General features: G+C 42.0%; 1 protein-coding gene and 1 long non-coding RNA gene across 2 annotated transcripts; one reads left to right on the top strand and one right to left on the bottom strand.

The window, feature by feature from the left end:
- Positions 1–1388: 1388 nt before the first annotated feature.
- LOC129744783 (NECAP-like protein CG9132) lies at positions 1389–18792 on the bottom strand. Its single transcript, XM_055737485.1, has 4 exons — positions 17929–18792; positions 17675–17865; positions 3190–3374; positions 1389–3130 (listed from the first exon to the last, which is right to left on the bottom strand). The coding sequence occupies exons 1-4, from the start codon at positions 18215–18217 to the stop codon at positions 3070–3072; spliced, it is 726 nt and encodes a 241-aa protein (XP_055593460.1). The 5' UTR covers positions 18218–18792; the 3' UTR covers positions 1389–3069.
- Positions 13941–15172, top strand: LOC129744784 (uncharacterized). The gene is made up of 3 exons (XR_008737000.1): positions 13941–14037; positions 14102–14186; positions 14241–15172. It is a non-coding gene; the product is annotated as an uncharacterized LOC129744784 (long non-coding RNA).
- Positions 18793–19547: the final 755 nt, after the last annotated feature.

Below are 19547 nucleotides of genomic sequence, written 5' to 3'. Positions count from 1 at the left end.
AACAGTCTTGGCAATTTTTAAATCTCATTCAAAAGTAGGCATTCAACTATGTGAGGCAGGTAGTGTAGGGCAATGCTCAAACGGTAAGATAGGCTATTATATCCATATTTTGGTGAATTCGCATGATTGTGACGATGTTGTGATAGGAATAAGGTAGCTTACTTCAACTATTAATTTGAGCTAGAATTTTTATTAGTTTGAAATAGGCTTGCTTCAAAAAGCAAACAGGCTCTCACATCCATATTTTGGTAAAATAGTATGGTTCTATGATATGACAGGAACAATGTAGCTTACTTCTACTATTAATTTGATCTCGGTTTATTATGAATTTAAGCTAGGCTTCTTCTTAGATATTGATAGATGATATGAACTAAAACTCTTTTTTTTTCTTTTTTTTTTCTCTTTTCTTTTTTTTCTGTTTTCTTTTCATGTATCGTGGCATGTACTACCGAGAAATCATTTGGTCCAATGATGACGTTGAACGAACCTTCAAGCCATCCCCTAACATCATGGGACCCAGACGTTGGCTTTCGCATGACATGGTTGCCAGCCCAAGGATCTAACCATAAATCAACTGCTGAAGATGGTGTCCTGTAACTTGGTGAGATCCTTCCTTTTTATTTTTAATATTTTCAATGCGCTTATAAACCGTAGTATGTAGATGCTTGGGGAGTATGTAGAGGCCAGTCTCGAACCCACCCTTGTCCTTCCTCCAACTGGTATCGGGAGGGGTTGGTTTATTATCTTGAACTGCATTTTATCCATATTCCATGGATATAATGAAGTGCTTGATGGTTTAACCAACGTCTCAAGATCGCTTACTATTCTACGCTGCCTTCTCTAAACTTTAAATTTTCTTCTCCAAACTATTCTAATTTTCATTTCCAGCGTCAGCTCCCCGAGCTATTTAAACGCCATAAAAAAAAAAAAAAAAAAAAAAAACCTCACCATAACTAGATAGGCCTCTAAATCATAGTAAGAGCAATGTAAATAGTTCTCTTGATCGTACTTCTGACCTCTAAAAACGATTGAAAATAATGAACCCTAAATATTCCACCTCCCTCTCCCAAATTAGAAAGAAAGCTAACAGTTGAGTCGCCGTGACTATTACGGCTCCTCCTTCTACCAATATTGATTATTAAAGTGATAAACACGGTAAGATGAAATTTTAAAAGTAAAATGCCTTAATAAAGGAACCTGTTTAAAAAAAATCCGTATTTCTACACTTTTTCGAATAATCCTCTCTAGATCAGTTGCTTAAACCGGTTAACAAAAAAAAAACGCGATATTTGATTATAAGTTGATTCAAGAACAAACACATTCTAACACCCTCCGCAAACCAATACCCAGAATAAGTGATTATCACCAGAAGCAATTTCTAAATGTCATCGTTTCCAACACGAACAATTCGTGATAATTTATTCATACTAATATTTCTTACATAGAATTCTTGTTTGTTTGTTTGTTTTAAACCTTCCTGCCTTCTCGCACTATTGTTTTCCACGACGAAACGAAAGATTAAAACTCATCACTTTAATAGTTACATATACGCATAATAATTTTGCCTGTCTAGTAATAGATTCTCTACTCTGATCGGTGCGGTGCGCAGCACGCGAAACGATAACGTAAAAGTCGCCTTTTCTCAGCTGGGATACATTTAAGATTTTTATTTCGCTAAACCATGCTGCTACTAACCGCGCTTAAATAAATACACATCGTTCTGATAATTTGCTTCCCCGCCCAATTGGGATAAAACGGAAACTACAATAACTGCACAATCATAAAAATATATGTATAATGCTCTGGAACGTTTTTTTTATGTTTTCTCAAATTATAATATTTAAAACAAACTAACTCATGGAAAAAAGGAAATCACGTTTCTGTTGCTATTATCAATGCTTTTTTCTTTCTTATCAAGCGTTCTTGTTTTTTTTTTTCAATTTATTTCTTTAACATTTGTTTTGTCTCGTTTTTGAGCGTCGGGTGCTTCCCGGTGAACTCATTTTCTCTACATGGAATTTATACGTTCTACGTTTTGTTTGTTTCGCGTTTTTTTTTTGTTTTCTCAAGGGTTGCTTTAAGTTCGTCACACAAGATTTTTGTTTTGCTATCCAAAGCTTGATCTAAAGTTGTGTTTTCTTCTTTTTTTCACTGTTTGCATGTTGCACATGATATATGGTCACCTACATCGAATAGATATATATTGTGGGTTTGACTATAATTTTATGTAACGGTTGTATATAGTGTGTGTGTGTCGTTCAATCTTTAGTTCTGTTGTTGCATCTGTTTTTTTTTATGATTTAGATAGTGATTCAGTAAGCCATTTTAAGCAGTTTGGTGGTGTGTCCAAGAAACCGTTATTAAAACACGGCGTATTTCAACGACCAATCAGCACCAACCGAACTCGAGTTGTGCAAATATCGAGCCCATCGAGGATTCCTAAATTCGTTTGTCTCAATTACCGGTAACGAACTTTTCCATAACAATAACTCGGTTCGTTTCGCATTTTATTTGAATACATTTTACTGCTATTGCCAAAATTATGTTTAACGGTTTTTCTTAAATGTGGGTTAAAGTACTGGAATTTATGGAAAATCTTGCTAGGCAGACAAAACAAAACTTTAACTGATCGGTTAAGGAGCTTTTTGTATACGAATAATATCCACATTCATATTTCGGTTTTATAGCTTAAATGATCCAATCATGATTTTTTTTTATCTTTAAATGTTAAGAATAAGTCTAGGATGAGTGTGTACAACAATTACGTTCACTTGGTTGATTCACTTTTTTCTTGCTAGTTGGACAGTGAACGCTTTAGGATTTCCCCCGTTTAGTTGGTTCACAAAAATAAGATTTTCAGAAACAAATTTAAACATGCTCTGAATCTAAGTCATTTCCTCATAACTGAGATAAGTTCAATTCTTGTAGGTTTAATTTGATAGGAGTTTGTGTGGATTTCAAACGCAAACGGATTCTACAAGAACGCAATTTCAGTGGTTTGTCTCTGCTTTCGCTAGAACAGTAACTAGTGTGAGTGGGGTTCCTGACGTCTTTCTTTCCGAATAATCTTTAAAACTGTACCCAATTGGCGTTCGTTTTGCTGGGTGTCGTTGCTTGTGGTGGTTTGGATCTAAAAAAAATGATATCGTGTGATCAAAAATTCTTGAAAAGTAAAACTAAAAACCATACCCGGCGGAAGTAAATTCGCCCCATTCGGTTTGCCCTCCGGTACCAGCCGCAGGTTGATGAGATGGTGATGCATTCGAGGGTGGTGGAGCGATCCGGGCACCTCCTGGAGGAGGAGGCAGCAGTCCCAAGCCACCTGCTTTTTTCGCTCCTCCCGGTCGGGATGCTGCCTCGGAGCCGTCCTTTTTCTAGAATAATAGGTATTACAAGGGTTAACCAATTCAAATTAAAGTAGAAAGGCAGTGTAACAATTATATTTAAACTTGGTTTATTTAATCACCTAAACCAATTCGGAACCAAAATCATGTTCAAACAAATTGCAAACAATCAAACATCAAGAATTTGTCGAGTTATTTTCTCCGTGTACCAAATATGAGATAAGCAATCCTAACGAAGACCCACCCTGTCATCGTCAAATCGCCAAGAAAATTTGACACTCAAGCTAGAAAACGTCAAACGTAAACCACCAACTAGACTTCCGTTCAAAGTGTGCTCAGTTGTGCAAGCTGTAAGAACAGCAAAAAAGTAAGCTGCTGCTAAATTTGTTTGCCCCTGTCGTTGGGAAACACGGCCACGGTTTTTGGAACGGCAAAACATCACCAGCAGCAACTTGGTGAGTAAGATTTGGAAAATCAAGCAAGGAGAAAAAACTAACCCTTTTCTTACGGCTCCGTCAGCGCACACGCTTTTCAGAAAAAGCAAAAGCACCAGCAGCAACTTTGTGCACACGCTAAAGAAAATCACCGTTGGGAAATACGGCCACGGTCTTCTAGAACGGCAACACAGCAGAAGCAGCAAATTTGGTGAGTTAATTTCGTGAAAAACGTGGAAAGAAGAGAAACTAATCTTATATTACGGCTCCGTCAGCGCACACGCTAAACCAAACGGAAAGCCACGCTAAACAAGAAACCGGACCAGACCATCAGACCATGAAAGAACCCCTCTGAAAAGGGTGAGTGGAAGAGCCAAATTATCCGGACATCTTCTAATGGAAAATTGACCTTAGGGTTCTTGTTACTTGATTCGGATCTTGATTCTTGCATTCTTGAATCTTGGTTCTTGTTTCGGGTCCCTCGGTCCTTGTTCTTGTTTCTTCTTTTCATCTAGCTTGAGCTCGTCACAGCACGGAAGTCGGATAACGATTCGGATTCACACATCCCGAATATTCGACAACTCGAAGGACGTCCGGTTCATCGCGTTTGCTAACGTGATTTTGGAGCTGAAAGACGGTGGGCACGATCGAATTGCTATTGTGTTGCTCATCCAGGAGGTTTTGCGACTACGGGGTGCGGTGCACCGATCAGCTGAAGTGACGCCAAATCGAGAGCAGCCGGGAAATCATCCGGGAATCGGTGTCAATCGCCGAATCACGGAATTTTGCAACCCGAATCGTCAAACATCATCAGTGGTGACATCTGGTGACAGGAATTGGAAGCGAACAAGACGAAGGAGTCTGCGACAGCGAAAAGCACACGCTCTTTTATTTTAACTCAAAATTAAGTACGACCGAGGTTCAAAACATAGTTCGATTCTATGAACTTAAAGTTAAGTACCCTTTTTCCTCCTTGCGATGGTTCAAAATGGAGTTCGAACTGCGAACTCAAAATTGATCCTTTTTTTTCCTTCGGCGAGGGAGCAAAGCTGAGTTCGACCTTATGAACTAAAAATTGAACTCTCTTTGTTGGACTGAAAACACTTAGCGAGTTCAGTTCGAACCGGAACAGCAATCAACGAACACGTCGCAAAATTTGGTCGTTCCGGAACAATTACCGGAAGACTATGAAGGAACTTCATAATGGAATGCATATTCACCGTGTCAGCGTAAAATTCTGTCCGTCATTGTCACCATACGGTTAGCGGCTTGGAATGTCCGAAACTTCCAGATGTTGTTTACTTCCCGTAGGAAGTAACATCCGGAAGTTTTCTTTGACCGGAAGTGTCAAAACTTTCTACCGCTCTGTAATTGCAATGCATTGTACCGGAACAACAACATCCGGGTACAACAAATTTTAATCATCCTTTAATTCCCTGAAAATAAGCTACCCTCGAAAAAAAGGATTAATTCGAGTTCGGCAGCCGAACTTAGTATTGAGTATGCCTATTAGAACTTAGTTTTGCTATTGCCCAGACAAACTCAAAGTTGAGGGAAGCCACTGAAGTGCTGTTTTGAACCAAAACTACTTAATTTTGAGTTTAAAAAAAAGAGCGTGCAGTCGTTTTTTTCCGTGAGCCACCGGGGTGTGTCAGCCAGCTACTGGAGGCGCATTTCTCGATGGCGAACGTGAACATTGGTCCAAAGATGACGGGAGCACTCGCCGAGGGATTGGAAGAATTAGCAAGGACGTACAATCCATCGAGAGAAGCAGTGCGGAAATTGAATGTAAGTCAAAAATCATAAATTTGCTTTCTCACAACTATATGATCTCTCGACCATGAGCCGATTAGGCCAAATAAAAAAATTGTTAACGCAATGTTTTAAATGAACATGATAAATTTTGCTTTTGTAATATTATTTGAAAACAATACTATTTGTCCTTGGCAACCTTTAAGAGCTAGCCGGCGCCCTGAGGAGAAAACGTTTTGATTCTTCTCCTGAGGCGAAAACCCTCAAATTTTACATTGGCACCCAACGTTAAAAAACCCACACAGCACAACAGAAAATTTTGGTTTTTTGATGGTTTTTCCTCCTTATCGTTAATTTTCGAAATCTTGTTAAGATTTCATTGTTTGGTTCGTCATTGGATTTATGTTTCGATTTTGCTGCTTTAAAGTAAGTAGCAGTTAGAGCTATCATCATAATAAGTACAATACAAAGTAAGTAAATTATATTTAAGATGGATTTTTCGTTGCTATCAGAAGAGGAGATCGCTTACGAATTAGCGTTGCGACACATTTTGAATGTGAATTCACTTACACATCGCAGCAAAGTGTTGCGTTTAAAAGCACTTCATCAAGAAGAACAAATTAAGGACTTTTTTCACAATAGTTCGATTCATGTCATGAGTCCAACACTAAATATTGAGAATTGCACAGTTGGCATTAAGGATTTGCAAAATTTTGCCGATTTAGCTTGCAAAACAAACAATAACCAGGATCTTAAAGTATCCAGAGCTAGATTGCTTCATTATGACCAAAGATTGAAAATCATAGATCCACCAAACTATCTTATTGATGTCCTCACTTCCCTCCAGTCAATCGTAAGCGAGTTGCTTAAAAAAGTGCGTGCGTATATAGAAAACGGTGCTAGTGCAAACTCTAGTTTAGTGGCAGTGGAAGAGGAAGGAGTCGGAGAAGAAAATAGTCTTGCTGAGATGTTCAATGCCTCAGCAAGTATTCAAAACACCACGATTCAGGCAGGTTCACCGCTCAACACAGGCCGAGGACGAGGGCGAGGAGTTTCGCCACATCAACAGACAGGAGCCGTTCCAAAGCAACGAGTGTTGAACAACGACTTCGAAACCAGCAACCCTCCACACCTTCTTCCCAATCCTCATGCGCAACCACAACGGGGTTTGAACAACAATGCATCTGCAATCAACCGTGATCAACAACTACAGCAATCAACTGAAGACAACAACGAAGGTAATCGACATAACTTCAGATCAACACAGGCAGGAAACAGCAGCACGGAAAGAGAGCGTTTCGACGATCTTAGGAACGAGCTCTTGAACAACCTGTTGCAGCTACAACTTCAGCCTCGCAGAAATGACGAGAATAGCAGGATGCAGAAGGCGATACACCACTGGCGTTTCTTCTTCAAGGGTCGCGAAGACGTTGAGAATCTCAACACGTTCCTGGATCGAGTTGAAAGTTTTGCGGTTTCGGACGATATTTCCGATGAGGTGTTGCTGTCAGGCGTGAAGCACTTACTCATGAACGACGCGCTGGAGTGGTATGCAGATAACCAACGTCAGCTGGTGTCGTGGGACGCGTTCAAGCGTATCATTCGACGTGACTATCTGGGTGAAGAGCATGGTCAGTTGCTGAGAGCTGAGGCGTTTTTCCGTTACCAAGGTGAAGCCGAATCGTTCGACCAATACTTCAAGGACATTTCTACGTTGTTCCGGTTTGCCGATCCACCGATGTCTAACGCAGAAAAGCTGTTCCTGGTAAAAAAGAATATGCGCATGGATTACTTATCAGCAGTCACAGCAGCAAATCCTACAACGCTCGAGCAGCTAGTTCGGACGTGCAAAACCCAAGACAACATGAAGCTTTTACTGGACAGACAACAGCGCATGTCCATCCCGCGCGAATCGTTATTAGCACCGAGGTTGGCTACTCCGAAGAGCCAGCAGAAACCGTCGTACAACCAGCGCTTCTCTAAGGTGAATCTGGTAGAGAAAAACAACGCGGGAGAATCTTCAGCAACAACTCGACTCCAAAAAGAAGCGGCAGAAGCAGACGACGATGAGTATTGGCACCTGAAAATGGAAGAGCTGACGGAGCAGATCAACGCCATCAAGACATTCGTGGATCGTAGACATCCCAGGGCCACAAACAGACAGAATCAACCGCCGATACACAACCAACAACAACAGTTACCGCATCCGCAGTACACGCAACAGCAGCAGCTGCAGGCTTCACAACATCAATGGCAGAGGTCTCGGTATCCGGTAGAACAGCATCAGTTTGAAGGAACGCAGCAGTATTCAGGGATCCAGAATCAACAGTTTCAGTATTCACAGCAACCGTGGCAAGGTAATCAGCAACGTTCCTCGAATTACAATCAACAGTATCAGCCCATCCAACCGAATCAACAGCACCAGACAACTCAACAACAATTTCAGCAATACAGACAACCCTGGCAAACACAAGAAGCATCGTCTCCAAAACAGCACTTACAGGACCAGCGGAGAACTCTGACAACTTGTTGGAATTGTGAAGAAGCAGGACACCGATTCGTCGATTGTGAGAAGGAGCAGACTTTCTATTTCTGTCATGGCTGCGGCAAAAAGGGATTCACCCTGCGCAACTGCACATCATGTCGTTCTAGCGCGGGAAACTTCAAAGCGGGGAGTCATCAGTAGAGGGAGATGATTCAACAAACCCAAGCAACACCCTCAGTGAAACCTTGATATTGACACAACTCAACTCGATCATCATTAATCCCGGACAAGACAACAGGCCGCATGCTGTTATCGGAGTTCTAGGCAAAGAACTGAAAGCTTTATTGGACAGCGGAGCCACTTGCTCACTACTAGGCGGCAGCAACGTGAAAATTGTAGACGAACTAGGATTACGAAAAGGAAACGCTAAAGGAGGGATACAAACAGCTGATGGGACGTGTCATAAAGTTGTCAGCTTTGTTCGTCTTCCCATAGCCTACAATAACCGAAACGAAACCCTTCCAGTATTGTTAGTCCCGTCGATTCCAGACTGTGTCATATTGGGCATGGACTTCTGGAACACCTTTGGTGTTAAGGCCGTGTGTTGTACACTGGAAACCATACCCACAGTAGCAGAAGTAGAAGATCCACCAGAAGAACACGTAACGAAGACACTATCGGATGAAGAACAGAGACGGTTAGATTTGGTTGTGCAGCGATTTCCTAAAGCAGAAGATGGCGAGTTAGGCAGAACACAGCTGTATGAGCATCGTATCGACGTCGGAGATGCACCGCCGAAGAAACAAAGACACTACCCGATGTCTAAATACGTGCTGGAGGAGGTGAACAAGGAGATCGATAGGATGCTGGCCATGGACGTAATCGAGGAAGCCATGTTTTCCCCTTGGAACAACCCACTCGTCGCTGTTAAGAAGAAAAACGGGAAATGTCGTGTCTGCCTGGACGCCCGCCACCTGAATAGCGTGATGGTTAATGAAGGCTACCCGATTCCCCAAATTTCGTCAATTATCAATAACTTAAGCGGTTGTACATACATCTCGACCATCGATTTGAAGGACGCATTTTGGCAGCTTCCATTGCATCCAGACTCTCGTCCACTAACCGCATTCACAGTACCCTCTCGCGGTCATTTCCAGTTTCGCGTTGTTCCTTTCGGTTTATGCACGGCTAGTCAAGCGCTAGCGAGAGTAATGACGCACATCTTCGCCGACATGGAGCCGCACGTGTTTCACTACCTCGACGATATCGTGGTTTGTTCAAAAGACTTCGAGGAGCATTTGAAGACATTGGAGGAGGTCGCTCGAAGACTGAGAATCGCGAACCTAACAATATCCAAGGAAAAGTCGATGTTTTGCCGGAAGGAGATCAAATACTTAGGATACGTCTTGAACGAGCAGGGTTGGAAAGTCGACGATGAAAAGGTAGCATGCATAGTAAAGTTCCCGGTTCCGACTCAGCGAAAGGAGTTGCAGCGTTTTTTGGGCCTCTGCAATTGGTACCGTCGCTTCATCCATAACTTTGCCAAGCTCGCAGCACCACTTACGGAACTCACCAGAACCAAGGTTAAATTTCGCTGGACCAAGGAAGCAGAAGAGGCATTTTTAAAGCTGAAGTCCATGTTAGTATCCGCTCCAATTCTTGCCATGCCGGACTATTCCAAGCCGTTCGCGATCGCATGTGATGCAAGCGATGTCGCCATTGGAGCTGTACTCACCCAGGAGATTGACGACGAGGAACACCCGATATGCTACTTCTCCCAAAAGTTGTCAGCATCGGAGAGGAAGTATTCGACTACAGAACGGGAATGTTTGGCGGTAATAAGGTCAATAGAGAAGTTTCGCTGTTACGTGGAAGGAGTTAAGTTCATCGTACATTGCGATCACGCTGCATTGAGCTATTTAAAATCTATGAAAAACCCGACAGCACTACTAAGTCGCTGGATTCTTCGTCTGAACGCCTTCGACTTTGAAATCCGATATCGAAAGGGCACAATCAACGTCGTTCCGGATGCCTTGTCGAGAGCAGTCGCCACAATTACACTCTCCAAGGACGAAACGAAGGACACTTGGTACATCAAGCTTATTCAGCATGTGGAAAAAGAGCCGGATAAGTATCCAGATTTTCGGACGATCGACGATGAACTGTATAAGAACTGTCGCTGTCGTGACGAAGCGGGATTGGTGACACACAGATGGAAGAAAGTTATTCCACTTGAAAGTCGGCAGGAGGTAATCAAAAGGTTCCACGATTCCACTACAGGAGCTCACCTGGGATTCTACAAGACCTTGAACAAAATCCAAGCCCACTTCTATTGGCCCAAAATGCAGGACGATGTCAGCCGTTTTGTTCGAAGTTGTGACACTTGTAAAGCTAGCAAGGCGCCGAACACGAAGATGATGCCACAAATGGGCAACGCCAAACCAGCTAAAGTTCCATGGGAGCTGATTTCGGTGGACTTCGTGGGCCCTCTGACACGCTCGAAGCAGGGAAACACCGTGATGTTCGTCGTAGTGGACTGGATAACAAAGTACGTGGTAGTGCAGCCCATGAAAGCAGCAGATTCAGTTCGGATGGTACGCTTCTTGGAAGAGCAGGTGTTCCTGAAGTTCTCCCGTCCCAGGATCATTCTTTCCGATAATGGCAAACAGTTCGAATCAGCCACTTTTAAATCGTTACTGGCACGCCACAAGATCATCAATATGCGAACTGCCTTTTACTGTCCTCAAGTGAACAACGCCGAACGCACCAACCGTGTATTGATCACATGCATCCGCTCGCTAATAGACGAAGATCATCGCTGCTGGGATGAAAATCTACCGGCGATCACAGCAGCAATCAACAGCGCGAAGCACGAAGTCACTGGAGTCAGCCCGCACTTCGCGAATTTCGGCCGTGATTTGATTCTACACACTGATCTCTACGCACAACAGCACTTGAACGCCGCGGATGATCCAAAGATCACACAGGATCTACGACTGTCAGGAATCAAGCGAATCCAAGAGTTCATCACGAAGAGGATCAAGAAAGGTCACGAAGACTCCAAGCAGCGATACAACTTAAGGAAGCGGACGGTAGATTTCAAAGTTGGTGATGTAGTATGGAGAAGAAAGTTCAACCTGTCATCGAAAGCAGATCACGTCAACCAAAAGCTGAATCCGAAGTTCGTGCCAGCAGTCATTCGAAATGTGCTAGGTGCGAATCTGTATGAGTTAGAAGATGTCTCGAGCGGGAAACGCGGACGCTATCACGCGAAAGACATCAAAGCAGATTAAGTTTCAAGCTATGTAAGCAACAACGCTGACCACAAGCTCACTTAGAGCACAAAACACGAAATGGAGAAGGCTGAAGGACCAACATCATATTTGAAACCTCGCCACCAACAACTCGGAGCAAATTTGCAGAATTCTTCAATTCAAACAACTCAACGGAACACAGCTGATGCTAATTCGTCGCTAGCACACCGACGAACACAACGAAGTAGGCGTTTATGAAGGAGACAACGGCCTTGCGTGGGACCAGCGTCGGCTGAATGGACTCTAAGAACTCTGCCAGGAAGTTCGTCAGAATTTGGAGAGGGCCGGCAACCTTGCGTGGGATTGTCGCCACTTATTGTCCAGAAGGCAATCCTGTCATCGTGAAGCAGCGTAGCAGCGCTGGGGATAGTAGCACTGGTGAGCTACCGTAGTCAGGCGCTACACACCATCGCAGAGAAACCATTCAGGTTCGGGATATTGGAATGTTCGGAAAGTCAAGTACAGCAGCTCCAAATACCACGTCGCTGCAATTGAAAGTATTGTCAGGACATCAGAAAAAGGATTCAGCACCACGAAATACAGTTATGCGAAGAAGTTGTGAGGAGTAGACATCATGACGGCCGCTACTACCATATCGACTCTCTCTCGCTAACTGTCGTAAGCCACACGCCCAAATAATCAAGCTATGTACACAAGGCAAAGCCTGTCAACAACGAGCACAGCTCCAAACACAACATCCAAGGTGTGACGAGCAACTACCATCTCTCAACCAACTCTCCACCTGAAAATGTTCAAGAATACCACAATCATGCTAACGCAGCAATCAACCAAGCTTGATAGAACGAAGCACAAGAATCAAGAACACACATCCGTTTTCAGAACGTGACAAACTGACAACTTAACCAACACCCAACCATCAACCTATACGAACTGAAGGAAACTTCGAAGGCAGAACCAGCCCCTTCAGGCTCGGGATATTGGAATACGGGAAATTCAAGTACAGTAGCTCCAAACACCAAGTCGCTGCAGTCGATACGATAATCAGGACTTCAAAACGGGCGAAAGAGTTAAGCACCTACGGAGTTTTGCGCAGAAGTTGTGAGGGGTAGACATTATGACGGTCGCTACTTCCATATCGACTCTCGCAAACTGCCGAAAGCACCACGCACTAAGAAATCAAGCTATGTAAACACGGCCATGCCGGTCAACAACGAGAAATCTCCGAAAAAAAAAAAAAAAAACATAAATGGTGTGATGAGCAACAAAATTCTCTGCAACTACCTCTCCACCAGAAAATGTTTATAAGTACCACAACCATCATTGATACAGCAAAGAACCAAGCTTGAGAACAGGAAAACAAGAGCAACAAAACCTAGCCGTTCTCAGATCGTGAAAAACTGACACATAGCTATGAAGGCTACAAACTGATGTCGAACTGAAAGAAATACTGAAGGAGAAGAAACCGTTCGCCGGACGAGACAAACCGTGCACACCGAAAGCGACAACCATCACTATCTATTTGTATTTGTACTACGTAAAGAATTTGAAGCTACTTTCTCTACTAATAACACTCAAAATTTAAAAATCCAAATACAAACATTCGTAGAAACTTCCGGGGGGCAGTAAGAAAATTCAAAAGGAACGCGAATTGGAGGCGCGGTAAAACCTCTACTCTGGGCTCTTATTGTTTTAGGAGATTAAATCCTCCTTTACCTGGAACTCTGCGAATCACCACGAACCTGTAAATAAAACCATCACGTTTTTCTGTAAATACTTGTACATAGTATCGTTTAGTTTCGTTATCATTGTTCGATCTGAATCCTTTTGCTTAGTAAAGATTTTTGATCGTTTCTGCGTGTTTGCTGCAGCAGAAATTCGTTGAGAGAAGCAAGTTTGAAATATTGGTCGGTGACTTTGTCACATCTTGGTGACGCAACTTTGATCACCATTTGCCAGAATTCGCTGGTGTTACTTTTGGTTAGAATAAGTATCTTCGTCTTGTACTATGTGCACTACTTCTGGTGTGCCTATAGGGCCACGCAACTAAGTTAGTTAATAAGTATTTTGAGTTTAGCTCAAGCCTTCTGATCAATAATAGCTCCGACCAATTTCAAAGAAAGTTGTAATTTTTTTCATGAGCCGCCTTACACCGTCTCATGAAAAAAATTTTCTGTTGTGGCAGTGCTGTGTAACAATTATATTTAAACTTGGTTTATTTAATCACCTAAACCAATTCGGAACCAAAATCATGTTCAAACAAATTGCAAACAATCAAACATCAAGAATTTGTCGAGTTATTTTCTCCGTGTACCAAATATGAGATAAGCAATCCTAACGAAGACCCACCCTGTCATCGTCAAATCGCCAAGAAAATTTGACACTCAAGCTAGAAAACGTCAAACGTAAACCACCAACTAGACTTCCGTTCAAAGTGTGCTCAGTTGTGCAAGCTGTAAGAACAGCAAAAAAGTAAGCTGCTGCTAAATTTGTTTGCCCCTGTCGTTGGGAAACACGGCCACGGTTTTTGGAACGGCAAAACATCACCAGCAGCAACTTGGTGAGTAAGATTTGGAAAATCAAGCAAGGAGAAAAAACTAACCCTTTTCTTACGGCTCCGTCAGCGCACACGCTTTTCAGAAAAAGCAAAAGCACCAGCAGCAACTTTGTGCACACGCTAAAGAAAATCACCGTTGGGAAATACGGCCACGGTCTTCTAGAACGGCAACACAGCAGAAGCAGCAAATTTGGTGAGTTAATTTCGTGAAAAACGTGGAAAGAAGAGAAACTAATCTTATATTACGGCTCCGTCAGCGCACACGCTAAACCAAACGGAAAGCCACGCTAAACAAGAAACCGGACCAGACCATCAGACCATAAAAGAACCCCTCTGAAAAGGGTGAGTGGAAGAGCCAAATTATCCGGACATCTTCTAATGGAAAATTGACCTTAGGGTTCTTGTTACTTGATTCGGATCTTGATTCTTGCATTCTTGAATCTTGGTTCTTGTTTCGGGTCCCTCGGTCCTTGTTCTTGTTTCTTCTTTTCATCTAGCTTGAGCTCGTCACAGCACGGAAGGCGGATAACGATTCGGATTCACACATCCCGAATATTCGACAACTCGAAGGACGTCCGGTTCATCGCGTTTGCTAACGTGATTTTGGAGCTGAAAGACGGTGGGCACGATCGAATTGCTATTGTGTTGCTCATCCAGGAGGTTTTGCGACTACGGGGTGCGGTGCACCGATCAGCTGAAGTGACGCCAAATCGAGAGCAGCCGGGAAATCATCCGGGAATCGGTGTCAATCGCCGAATCACGGAATTTTGCAACCCGAATCGTCAAACATCATCAGTGGTGACATCTGGTGACAGGAATTGGAAGCGAACAAGACGAAGGAGTCTGCGACAGCGAAAAGCAGTCGTTTTTTTCCGTGAGCCACCGGGGTGTGTCAGCCAGCTACTGGAGGCGCATTTCTCGATGGCGAACGTGAACATTGGTCCAAAGATGACGGGAGCACTCGCCGAGGGATTGGAAGAATTAGCAAGGACGTACAATCCATCGAGAGAAGCAGTGCGGAAATTGAATGTAAGTCAAAAATCATAAATTTGCTTTCTCACAACTATATGATCTCTCGACCATGAGCCGATTAGGCCAAATAAAAAAATTGTTAACGCAATGTTTTAAATGAACATGATAAATTTTGCTTTTGTAATATTATTTGAAAACAATACTATTTGTCCTTGGCAACCTTTAAGAGCTAGCCGGCGCCCTGAGGAGAAAACGTTTTGATTCTTCTCCTGAGGCGAAAACCCTTAAATTTTACAGCAGTTCTTCAAAATTATTCTCTAAACTCGCTTGTTTTTAAATTTGCAAACATAAAAGCGGTCCTCACGTCACAACTGGCTTCTTTACCATTTCGATCAGTCATCTCAGTTTCTTTTTTTCACAGTTCTCTCTAGAGATGTACCGAATAGTGGTATTCGGCGAACGGCCGAATACCGAATATTGCCCTTTTCAACTATTCGGCCAAACGAATATTCGGCCGAATATTCGGCCGAATATTCGGTCGAATATTCTATAGAGTTTTCAATGAAAAAAGCTTAAGCGATTATTTCAATGCTTTCTATTTCTTCCATATTAATACCCCTCATGTTTTTAGTCGATTATTTTCTACCAGATGATATTATCGGATGATGTATTACAAGATATTTTTTAAGTAGGGGTCTTTCTGATTTTTCAAATGTCACTAATAACTGAAAAGACATCAGATGACTAGTCGCTTCGAGGGCGTTTATCACCAAAGGGATTGCGTTCCTGTGAAATCTGCGATAAAACATGTCGAAACAGGTTCAAAGCTAATAATCAAAGGTTTGAAGAACCTCTTAAGGTTCAAAGCTATTTGAAATGGCTCTCTGATATTGAATTAGATGAAGGTCGAATTTGAGCAAGATATCTTTAAAATTGTTGTTGAAAAGATACATAGATTATCTTACCCTTAAGCAAATCATACTTTCAAACTTTCAACCACACGTACCCAGACGGTCAGGCAACCAGAACGATTTTTGAAAAAATAAAAATTAAAAAGGGCAAAATTTATGTATATTTTGAAGTTTTTCAAAAATTTATCACAAAATCCAAATAATTTTGAAGAGGGATTTGAGTTTTTTATTTAATTTAGCAAATAATCTGAATAAACCCGAGCAACCCTCGAGAAGTATTAAACAATATCTGGACATCCCGTCCAGGTTTGACTTAACTGGGTTCTTTACTGGATTTATGGCAAACCTGAATATATCCAGAAAATTTGGAATAAACTATAATCGAAGTATAAAGCGATACCGTTCTACAGTGAAATATACGCGGATTCACCTTAGATGTTTTGCTGAAACAATAAGTTTTTAATGATTGTGTAGCTTTTACAACATTACTTTTAGATTTTTTTATAAATTATCAAAAATTATTTAAAAAATTTACAAGTCTGTAGTAGATATTCGGCCTATTCGGCCCATTCGGCCGAATACTTAGCTCAACTATTCGGTGAGCCGAATATTCGGCTTAACGGTTTTTCGGCGCTATTCGGCGCCGAATATTCGGTCGACCGAATATTCGGTACACCTCTAGTTCTCTCTGTTTTCTTGTATCAATTTTCCATATTCATCTCAATTTGCTTTACTGAAGCAGTTCTCTCAACTCGCTTTTTACTATTTTAAAAATGTCCTCTCAATCCACTTACAACCCAATTTTCCACAGTAAATTTGTCATCTCAACTCGCTTCTTTTTTAATACATTCGTTAAATTAAAACTTTGTAAAAGTAAAAGGCTTTTAACACGTTCGTCTTCATGGGACCAATATTCGTGTGACGGGAGTATTTCCTGGGAGGCCCCGTCACATCAAAAACCTGTGACGCTTTCTTACTCAAGTTAGCCGCTCAGTTTAGCCACACGTTTCAAATGGTGGAGTTCTCCCTCCTTTCTTTCTGGCTCCGAGAATTTCTTTGGGCCCGGCTAGTAAAAGTATACCAAAAAAAGAGTGGCGACGAGCAGTATCAATAAACAAGTTGTAAAAAAAAGCTCGCTTCTTTCCTATTCCAAAATGTAAACAGTATTTAGGCGGTCCTCCCAACTCGCATTCAATTTTACAATTTCAAACTGTTCTCTCAACCAGGGCTCGGAATCGTCGAAAGGAAAGAATGAAATTGAAATTTCTCTTCATTCGTCTCACTTCAACAAATTTCATTTTCGAGGAATTCTCTTTCATCCCTCGAATGAAAGTGAATCCTCTCATATTCACTGCTCGGATGAAAGAGAGAAATTCAAAAGTCAGCAGAAGAGAATTTCAATGGTGTTTTGAACTGCCCGCAATCAGTGTCTCCCATTTCGACGTCAAACGAGACTTTCAATGCAGCATGCTTTGATGTCCAAAACGACAGCAAACTAATACCTTATCTAGATGTCAACAGCAAACTGATAGCATAATTAGCTATTAATTTGTGATAGCAAAACTAGGCAACAGTAAGGCCTCAACAATTCTCACTTGGTAGCCAGTTGAACCAAAATATGGTATCAACAGCTAGCTGTTAATGAAACATTCATTGAAAGGGATTTGCTCGAATTCCGTTTCGAAATGAAATTGACGTTTGCCGTCGTCGAACGAAGGAAACCGAGGTTTCGAATGAAGCCTTTTGTGCTCATTTTTGAGTGACGATTGAAAGTGAAATTGCCAGGGCCTGCTCTCAACCCGTTTGAATTCCGATTTTGCAAAACGTTCAAGGTCTCGTCTGAATTTGTTTTTATACAACTTCAATTCTTCAAAGTAGGTAGCGATCCTCTCAACTCGCTTAAGTTTCCGATGCCCGACTGTGACAATTTTCCAGTTAATCACTTACCGTAATTTTCATGTTGATTTTTATGGTTTCACCCTCCTTGAAGCTGAGATCTAGTTGCTGTTTAGGCTCTTCCTTTTCCTTCTCGATCTGTTCTTCGTTCTTGACCCACTTGAAGTGGTCCTGCAGGGCAACGTTCAGATCGAAGGAATCCGAACGGTCTCCGAAACCTAATCCGATGAAGGCGTTTCGTCCTGAAAGAAAGATTTATTGTGAGTGAAATAATGGAAAAATTTTGTCAATAAATTTCCGTCTACCATTGTCATCCTGTATCCGCAGCACAAAGTACCGGGAGCTATCGGACACAGACTCAATGGCTACCCCGGGATAAGACTCGATGGGACAGTTAGCAAACAGCGCTCCACTATTTTTATCCTCCAGTTTCAGCGCCAGCGTTTTGCCTTTGGAGACCATTCGCAACCGTCCGGTCCATGTGGGCTCCGACAGGTTCCAATCGGCTGCCCGGTAGCCACGGTTGCTCTGCCTCGGAGGAATCTTGTACACGAAAACTTCTTGCTTGACCAGTACCACGCTTTCGTACTCCATGATTAATTTGTTTCTTTTTTATCTGGTACACTCCTTTACTATGCTTGTTATCAGAACGCTTCTCGGGTAAATTCTTACCAGAATTATCAAACCTTTACTGCATACACACAAGAGGCAGAGTAGAATAAGTGAAATTCCTTCACTCACTTCAGAAAATAATAATAGAAAAATGCTTTGCGTAAAGCAGTGCAATGTCGAAGGTCGTACGTGTAGTGAGGAATGGACGCGTGAAGAGGAAAAAATAAATCGAATATATTGTTTTCACAATATACGCCCCCGAAACACCAGCCACTAAACTTCGCTGCAGCTCCCTTCCGGTTGATAATCGAACGAAATGCACTCTCAACACTCGGGTTGGGGTGCCTGAGCGTGGTTAAAAATGCCTGGAGATAGCCAATAAATGCCAAATTCACGCGTTTGAATCCGCTTCGATTGGTTTCGAAAACGGGAAAATCACTTTTAGGCTTTTTCAATCAAACACGGGTACGATGAAAAACTTCGCTTCGTTTTGTTGGTACATCAGCAACTTTTTTCCCATCGACTGGCGACTGACTGTGAAGAAAAGAGATTGTTTGACAGCTTATGACGTAAGCACTTTTGCGAGATCCGCGTTTGTCTTTCGTGGGTAGGGGATTCGGCATTTACACCACCGCTGTGAAGTTAGGTACAACGGCGAAACATTTCAAAAGCCCTGAAATAATTCCATAAAATCGAGCAGTGCTGCCAAATTGTATGAAATGTTACCAAAAAGTAAAGCAATTCAAATAACAGATAAACGCGATGTACAGAATTAGCAATATTCTATGTATTAAATTAACTGGGCCACCTAGTAGAAGTGGCACTATACCGGTCAGAAGCGAGTTATAGGGTTTCAAAGTTCAGTATGCAGATTTTTTGTTGAAAATAAAAAAAAATGCAATTTCAATGTTTGAAAAATGTTGTTCAAAAACCTCGATATAAACTCGTAGCCACTATATCAGGAGTGTTCTAGAGACTGTCCCGAACAACCCAGTATAGGTGGCACTACCAGAACTAGGGTCAGAGGCGAGTTATAGGGTTTCAAAGTTCAGTATGCAGATTTTTTGTTGAAAATAAAAAAAAATGCAATTTCAATGTTTGAAAAATGTTGTTCAAAAACCTCGATATAAACTCGTAGCCACTATATCAGGAGTGTTCTAGAGACTGTCCCGAACAACCCAGTATAGGTGGCACTACCAGAACTAGGGTCAGAGGCGAGTTATAGGGTTTCAAAGTTCAGTATGCAGATTTTTTGTTGAAAATAAAAAAAAAATGCAATTTCAATGTTTGAAAAATGTTGATCCAAAACCTC

This window comes from Uranotaenia lowii, chromosome 2, assembly GCF_029784155.1.
Source record: "Uranotaenia lowii strain MFRU-FL chromosome 2, ASM2978415v1, whole genome shotgun sequence".
In the NCBI taxonomy this organism is placed as follows: Eukaryota; Metazoa; Arthropoda; class Insecta; order Diptera; family Culicidae; genus Uranotaenia; species Uranotaenia lowii.
Note: the sequence above shows the minus strand (reverse complement) of the source record. Positions and strands in the feature narration are given on the sequence as shown.

Coding starts and splice junctions, on each gene's coding strand:
- LOC129744783 (XM_055737485.1), bottom strand. CDS start 18,217: ATGGAGTACGAAAGCGTGGTACTGGTCAAGCAAGAAGTTTTCGTGTAC. Junction 3,375..17,674: donor AAATCAACATGAAAATTACG/GTAAGTGATTAA, acceptor CTATTATTCTAG/AAAAAGGACGGCTCCGAGGC. Junction 3,131..3,189: donor GGCGAATTTACTTCCGCCGG/GTATGGTTTTTA, acceptor CATTTTTTTTAG/ATCCAAACCACCACAAGCAA.